Source organism: Chiloscyllium plagiosum, unplaced genomic scaffold (assembly GCF_004010195.1).
Source record: "Chiloscyllium plagiosum isolate BGI_BamShark_2017 unplaced genomic scaffold, ASM401019v2 scaf_10942, whole genome shotgun sequence".
In the NCBI taxonomy this organism is placed as follows: Eukaryota; Metazoa; Chordata; class Chondrichthyes; order Orectolobiformes; family Hemiscylliidae; genus Chiloscyllium; species Chiloscyllium plagiosum.
Window position 1 is genome coordinate 1 of NW_025203534.1, and position 8,636 is coordinate 8,636.

The window sequence follows — 8,636 nt, forward strand, 5'->3', positions numbered from 1 at the left end:
GAGAGCGCGCGCGATAGAGAGAGAGAGAGCACGCGCGATAGAGAGAGAGAGAGACTGCGCGCACGCGAGAGAGACTGCGCGCACGCGAGAGAGACTGCGCGCACGCGAGAGAGAAAAAAAGTGCGGGAGAGAAAAGAAAGTGCGCCAAAGAGTGTGAGAGAAAAAGTCGCGAGAGAGAGAGTGCACGAGAGACAACTTCCAAAATGTAGTAACAAGAAATGCAGCAGTTTGTCACAGCATTCTCTGTAGCGCTCTCCAAACTCTCTTTTCTTTTCCCTCACATAAATGACTGGGAACATGGACTGGGAACACCGCCATTCCTGGGGCTCCTCTCGAAATCACATACCATCCTGATGTGGAAAGCAGTTCACATTCCATCACTTGTCACAGGATCAAGATCTTGGAACTCCCTCCCGGACAACATTGCAGGTGTTTCTACATTACATGGAATGCAATACAAGAAGGAAGCTCACCATTACCTTTAAAGGACAAAGTTAATTTGTGATGGGCAATAACTGCTTCAATGTCTACACCTGAAATAGGGGATCGCTCAGCTCAATTAGCTGGGTGGCTGGTTTCCAATGCAGAGTGCTGCTAACAATAAGGGGTCAATTTCCACAACAGCTGAGGTTACCATGAAGGGTTGTCCTTCTCAATCTCCCCTCACCCCAGGCACAGTGACCCTCAGGTTAAACTATCACACTTATGACAGACCAACCCTATGGTCTGTCACCTTTACCTTGCATGTCAAATACATACACATTTTTAAAAAACATGAATTCAGTTAAAAGTGTTGCCCACAGGCAAAAAATGTTTGTATAAATTTAAATTTGATATTGGTTTTTAAGAGTGAAGCCTATTGCCTTCAGAAAGCAAATTAAAATAATTCTACTCCAAGAAGCCGGAGTTATTAAATAGATCAATAGATTTTTCACCTGCTGTCTTTATAACTTTTTGGCACATTTTGTAACGTAACAAATAGTCCTGCTAAAGGAGTATGTGTCAACATGCTCTCTCACACTCATCTTGTGAACGCAGCTCACGATGTCCCATTGACTAATGTTGCATTTATACCACAACTGTAGTACGGCTGCTATGCAGTCTCATCAGCACTAGTTACAAAGTAAAGATAGCCTGAATCTGGACTGACGTTAGTACAAATGTCAGTCAGACGTTTGACTTCACTATAAACACAAATGGGATCCCCAAATATCCATTCTCACTAATTTGTTTAAGTTCAGTGATAAAAAAAAATACATGCAGAAGAACGGTAGAATCAGCAATCCTTCAACAGCAAGTCTTCTTACCTTCAGTCACCATGCCATTCCATTACTGGCATTATCTTACTAATCACAATTCAACATGTCATTCCCACAAACTTACAACAGACTGTGTTAATTGCAAACTTGGGAGATGTGTGTTCCCATTAATATTGACATATACTAATATAAAACACAGCTAAAAATTTCTAGCAAACTCTTTGCAACATCTGAGATTTGTTTCCATGTGATCGCTTACCTTTTTCCTTATGTTCTGGCTCGGGTTGATTGCTGCTGCTGGAGCTAATGCTGGCATCAAACCCTGTTGGGGAAACATTGCCTTCAGATTGTCCCTCTTGCAGCTCCCCTGTCACGCTATCCACCTCATTGGTGCTGTCAGTTTCACTCTTAATGCTCTGGACTTCCTCCTGGCTTGGAGCCAAGGTTTGAGCGAGCACAGTGTTTGGCTGTGGCCGGGTGGCCTCTGTCACTGTAACTGAGACTGGAGACTCAGGGGTGGTGGGTGGCGTATTGAGCACAGAGTTACTACCACTGCTGGGCATTTCTCCCTTCTTATCCAACTTTTCAGCTGGTTTCTCCTCGCTGGGTCTGATAGGGGAGATAAGTGATGGTGCAGTTTCGACTTCCAAGGCTGGCAACCTCTCCTCCTCTTTGGCAGTCTTGGCTGGTCCATCAGCCTTTGCCTCTTCTGGTGCCACAGGTGGGCTCGACGTGGTCTCAGTATCAGAATCAGAGAAGAGCTCCTTTAGAACCTTTTTTGGCCACTGGATCTGGATACTTGACCATACGTCTTTCCGGTCCTTCACTTTTGCATTCTGGACCCTTAATTCGGAACTATTTAAAAGCTTGATCCTTTTCTCAGGCATTTCTGAGAAACTGGAAAACGAAGTGGTGTGCAGCGGTTTCCTCTTTTCCTGTAATCCATTGTGTTTTCTGGTGGGGGAGTTTTTCATTTCAATTCTTTCACCATCCTCATCGGAGCTGCTGCTGCTGCTGCTAGTGATGTTGAGGAGTGATTCTTTGCCTTTTGACCTCTCACCCTTGCAGTTAGGTGACCCCTTTTGTGTCCAGTCTTCAGCTCCAACCCGTTTCCTCCGGGAACGCTTCATATGTGACGTTGCCCTCCTCTCTTTTGGTTCTTTCTGACCTGTGGGTTTCAATCTCACAGTTTCCTCCTCCTCGTCTTCAGAACATTTCCCCCTTCTTACCCATTCTAGGGGGTCTGAAATACTTCCCAACTTGACACTAGCGAGAGGCATTCCAGCAGCAGGAAGGTTCCTCTGGTCCTGAAAGGCTTGCTCCTTCCTTTCCTGCATTGTTGTGTCCTGGTGTGGATCTTTTCTCCAGGTGGCTTCACATCCTGTGCCATCATCATCATCATCATCATCATCATCGTCATCGTCATCATCATCATCATCACTCTCCTCAGAGCATCCAGAACCTGAGAATATAAAAGACAGACAAATCAACAGGACTGAAAAGACATGAAGCAAAGCAGTATTCCAATAATTATTAGCTCAACAGGCCTTTGATCTAATCAAGTATCCTTTGATTGAGTCTCAATTTTCATAAAGCCTCAGGTCCAAAAGCTACACAGACATGGGCGAGAGAAATAAATATAGCACAGCACCTGGCCAATCCAAAAAAGCACCACATGATGATATCTGAACAGATCTGACCACATCTGAACAGCTGTTGCTGACTGTGGCACGAAGGGAAGATGTTTACCCCCAATCTTTCACCTTTTGAAGTAGATAAACTCATTTTCACCTCGTTCTTGGTGATGGGCAATGACATTTCTCACTTCTGGGCCAGTTTCACATGTAATCAGCTGTGGTTCAGCAGGCAGCAGGTATGCCTGAAACGGTCACAGATTTTCAAATCCCACTAAAAGAGACTCGAGCCCACACTTCACACGTACAATACATGTACAGTATTGAAGAAGCACATCACTATTAGAATTCCCATCTGTCCTCCTAAAAGATTCTATGATACTATTTCAAATAAGGGTTGGGGTGTTCTCCAAATAAGAGTGACCTGGCTAACATTTATCCCCTGAACAACCTTCTGAAAATACACTTCATCTGATGACTCATCTCATTTCTGTTAGTGGGATCTTGCTGTGTGCAAATTGGCAGTCATCATTTCTAGAGTAACAACATTGCCTACCCTTCAAAAGTACTTTAATGGCTATAAACCACTTTTGGCATATTTGAAATCAAAGATTCAATACAAATGAAAACTGGGTGTATTTCAAAATTTGCTGACAACACCAAATGTTCAGGAAGAAAGTGGAAGACTTTAAGTGTATATACATTGGTGAAACATATAAACATGTGGCAGATTAAATTTATTGCAAAACCAGACAAAGTGATGTATTTGGCAGGAAGAACAAGGAGAGGCAAATTAAAAGAGAGGGTACAATATAAGGAGCCTGCAGATACAGACCCTGGGTTGTAAGTGCATATAATACTGCAGGTGGCAGCAGGATACTGATCCGCCATTGTAACCAGCTCAGAATCCAGGAACAACTAGTGGGTGTTTTTAAATTATGTGGATTTGCAACAGTTCAAAAAGTCAGCTCACCACCACCTTCCCATGAACAACTGTGGACAAGCAATAAATGCTGGCCTTTCTAAAACGGTGACACTCTCAGGCTATGAATGAATTACAAAATTACATGGAGATGGCATGGAAGACAAGCCTGACAAGTCCACAATTTATTAGAGTAAGATTGCAGTTTTGGAATCAATTCAGGATAGCTTATTAATAGCAGTAACTGTAGAATTAATGAGGATGCTTTTATTTAGTTGTGCTTTTCTCAGTAGCTAACAGCAGCATCTATAGCTTAATGTTCTCTGCCAATGACATCTGTCACGTCCAAAATAAAAGTATTTAATGAATATGAACATATGAAAAGTGAATGTGCAACTTCCAGGCAGTAATTTATAATTCCACACACACATGAAGTGTATAGCTTGACTTGAAAGGAAGTGAATACCTTGTACTCCATTGAGAATGGAATGGCCTTCTGTCGAATTGTCTTGCTCACAGCCTCTTGTTCCAACTCCAATTAATACTGGTGAAATGTCTGAAGATACCGGGTGAGCTGGAGACTTTGAAAGCCGATGGACTCTTGCAGACTTGCTGGGAGATTTATCATCTTTATCTTTTTTATCACTACTTTCCTTTTCTTTATCCACTTTGCCCTGAAATGCAGATATCATGTATTTTTCTTTTGGGAAATGCCATTTATTTTGTAGATTATTCTTTAACAAGGATCAAGCTTATGAAAAACTGTATATTTTGTAAGGAGAATGCTACCTTCAGATAAAAGTTACAGTAGGATTGTAGAAGTGGAGTATTAGGTTCACTAAAATTATACTGGGAGTAAATGAGTAGAATTATCAGGACACGTTACTAAGACTAGGCTTATAGGCTCGGGTGTGTATTCTGAGCGTATAATTTTAAAAGGGTGATGGAAGAATTTATGATGATTAGACAATCCTTTATGATAGATAGAAAGAAACTGTTTTGTCTGACAGGAGAAATTGAGAACAAATAGCATAACCTTAAAATTAAAGCTAGGTATTTTGGAGTGACATCATGGACACTTCTTCACACAAAGCATTCTGGAAACCTGGTAACCTCTCTCCTACAAAAACTTCAGATAATGGATTTTTGTTCAATAAATGGTTAAATGAGTCAAAAGCAGGTAAATGGAGTTCAAGGACAGATTAGTCATTAATGGTGGAACACTCTCAAAGGGTGGTTGACCCACTTCTGTTCTTATCCATGATTTATATATTTGAGATATGCTCAAAATAGTAGTCATATAAATTCACAGGACCAATAAACCAAGACAATAGTCTGCATTACATGAACAGATATAACCAATAATGACATTATTATATTGGTGCACACCTACATCTTCGGATCAATATAAAAGTGGCAGCATAATCCAGGAGGCTACTGACTACACGAAAGCCTGAAGCACACTACACCAAATACAAGATGATTCATCTGATGATCACATTCTTTCCTCCAAATAGCTATTGGGTGATTTTGTCTGCAAACCTATTTCTGGTGCTACAAGTAAAAGTGACAAGAAAAGAACAAATACACCTTGGATATTTCCTGCATAGAATTGTGGTTTCAGTGGGTTTTCCATTAGTAATAGTAATAGTCATAAATTAAAATTCACAGCAAAGTCTATGCATTATGCAGCTCGATCAGGTTATAATCAACAACAGCTTGAAATGCCACTGAAGCAGAAAACAAGAAAAATACTTAATTGGATAATTAAGGCTTGCATGAAAAGTCATGTTTGGCTTTTTACACTGAAAATGGAATGAAAAATTTGAATGAAGAATTAGATATGGAATAATAGAAGGATGAAGGACGCTTTATGAACATTTAAAAAAGTCTATAACTTGTGAGCATAAAAAGTAAACCACAGCAAACCTATAGGTTGGGTTATGCCATATAGCACTGTGCGCCATATTTTTCATTCATTTCTCCATCTCCTAAATAATGATGTTCAAGTCAGCATATTTAGGGAGGGTGGCAAGGATCGAAGTGAGACAAAAATACATGAAAACCCGCAACAACATTTCATGTCAATATCCTTGTGGGCGGCACGGTGGCACAGTGGTTAGCACTGTTGCCTCACAGCGCCAGAGACCCAGGGTTCAATTCCCACCTCAGGCGACTGACTGTGTGGAGTTTGCACATTCTCCCCGTGTCTGCGTGGGTTTCCTCCGGGTGCTCCGGTTTCCTCCCACAGTCCAAAAATGTGCAGGTCAGGTGAATTGGCCATGCTAAATTGCCCATAGTGTTAGGTATAGGGGTAAATGTAGGGTATGGGTGGGTTGCGCTTCGGCGGGGCGGTGTGGACTTGTTGGGCCGAAGGGCCTGTTTCCATGCTGTTATGTAATGTAATCTAATCCTTCTCGCTTCTATCCATAGTGGATCATTCCCAATTAGAAAATGATTCACTAATTGTGGACAAGGCAGCCTTGATAAATTTGTTAGACCCAGTAAAATAATCAGAAAAGCGGTACATTACCATAGACGTCTCAATGGCAATCAGGGTAATGGACACATTTATTCAAGAGATATTTGATTTTTAAAATTTGATTCACATACTCAGATTACAACTTCCATATGTTAGATAGAGCACCCGGCACTGAAAGGAGTGCTCATGCTCAGTCCAAGCTGCCCACTTTGAGCCTACTCCCAGCCTTCTGTATCAAATTCAATTAGCTTAAACTTCTCGTCTCTCCTTCCTCATTTGTTCACCCAATTTTTCCTTAAACTACACATATAATAGTCAATGTGTGTTCCACACTCATTGCTCTCTCGGAAAAGCTCTTTCTTCTGAATTTCCAGTTTATCTACCAACGACTGTAAACAATTTAAATACCTACATTCTTCATACCAGAGACAAATTAGCCTTTTCATTTCAATTAGGGTTACCAACCCTGGTTGAATATTTGTATTCCTGGAGGGTTCATCACACCACTCCTACCTTCAACCACCAACTCAGTCAAATAGGTTCTATGCCTAACTTCATTATTTTCAAAATTAGCAAAGAGGAGCATTCCAAGCAAGTGAGAAAAACACGTGCAATTTTTTAAAAATGTGACACTGCAAAGTTTTTCTTGTCTTCCCAGTCTCCAGTCTCCAATGAGAGCAAGAATATAATTCAAATTATAGAAACAAATGTTGGGGGCAAAATGGGTTTCTATATTATATAGTTCTGAGAGATACAGAACAGGGAGGTGCAGGTAGAAATTACACACTGTCACACCCCACCTTACTGGGTCTGGTATAACTTTGTTGCATTCCCTCCATTTACTCGACTAATTCCTGGGAAGGCACGACTGACGTATGAAGTGAGACTGGATCGGTTTAAAAAACGGAGGGGGATCTCAAAGAAATCTATAAAATTCAAACAAAACTAGTAAATGCAGGAAGTGTGTCACCCATGGCCATGTGGTCCAGAACCAGAAGCTACAGTGTTAGGATCCTCATGGCATGCTCATACAGTGGTGATGTTAGATGGGATTCATGGTGAGCTGGTAAGATGGATACAGAACTGGCTTGGTCACAGAAGAGAGAGAGTAGGTTATCTTTCTGACTGAAGACCTGTGATTTGTGGTGCATAAAAACAATATGGAGGAGGATGTAGGTGGTCTGATCTTAGTGCAAATGACACAAAGACTGGGTGAGCTACAAACAGTGAACAGGATTACCAGAGGATACAGCAGAATATAGATAGATTAGGGTCTTGGGTGGAGAAATGGCAGGTGGAATTTAATCTGGACAAGTGTGAGGTAATGCATTTTGTAAGGTCTCATGCAGGGAGGAAAGTATACAGTAAATGGCAGAACACTTAGATGCATTAACATAGGGGGATAGAAGCATACAGGTCCATAGTTCCCTGAAAGTGACAACATAAGTGATATGGTAGTCAAGAAGGCATATGGCATGCTTGTTTTCATCAGTCAGGGCATAATTTATAAAAATTGGCAAGTAGGTTGCAGTTATATAGAACGTTAGTTAGGCCATAGTTTGGAACATTATGTACAGTTCCGGTTGCCACACAACCAGAAGATCATGGAGGCTTTGGACAGGGCACAGAAAAGGTTTACCAAGATGTTGCCTGGTCTGGAGGTTATTAGCTTGAGGAGAGATTGGACAAATTTGGTTTGTTTTCACTTGAACATCAGAGACTGAGGCACGATTTGACAAAAGTTTACAAAATTATGAGAGGCATGGATAGTCAAGCGTTTTTCTCCCAGGGTAGAAACGTTAATGATGAGGGGACAAAGGTTTAAGGTAGAAGGAAGAAAGTTTAAAGGATGTGTGAGTGGCAAGTCTTTTTACACAGAAAGTGGAAGTGCCTGAAAATGCACTGCCAGGGATGATAGCAGCAGATACAATAGCAATAGTTTAGACGCATCTTGACAGATACATGAAAAGGCATGGAATGGAGGGATATGGACCATGTAGAGGCAGAAGGTTTTTAAATTTAGAAAGATGTCATGTGTAGGCACAGGCTTGGTTGGCTGAAGGGCCTGTTCCTGGGGGCCTATTCTTTGTTCTTTGATACAGGGTAGGCCATTTAGAACTAAGATGAGGAGACATTTCTTCACACAGAGAGAGTGGTGAGCCTGTGGAATTTTCTGCCACAGAAAACAGTGAGTCAAAACATTGAACGTTTTCGAGATGAGGTTAGATAATAGCCCTTGGAGCCAAATGGATCAAAGGGTATGGGGAGAAAGCAGGAACAGGGTATTGAGATGGTATGATCATAGTGAGTGGTGAAGCACACTCAAAGGACTGAATGGC

At 41.3% G+C, this 8,636-nt stretch overlaps 1 protein-coding gene across 1 annotated transcript; it reads right to left on the reverse strand.

Annotated features, from left to right (window-relative positions):
* Positions 1-1,453: 1,453 nt before the first annotated feature.
* On the reverse strand, positions 1,454-4,523 carry LOC122546301 (AT-rich interactive domain-containing protein 4B-like). The gene is made up of 2 exons (XM_043685065.1): positions 4,282-4,523; positions 1,454-2,721 (listed from the first exon to the last, which is right to left on the reverse strand). Exons 1-2 carry the CDS (start codon positions 4,505-4,507, stop codon positions 1,469-1,471), a joined length of 1,479 nt encoding a protein of 492 aa, XP_043541000.1. The 5' UTR covers positions 4,508-4,523; the 3' UTR covers positions 1,454-1,468.
* Between the last annotated feature and the right edge of the window lie 4,113 nt (positions 4,524-8,636).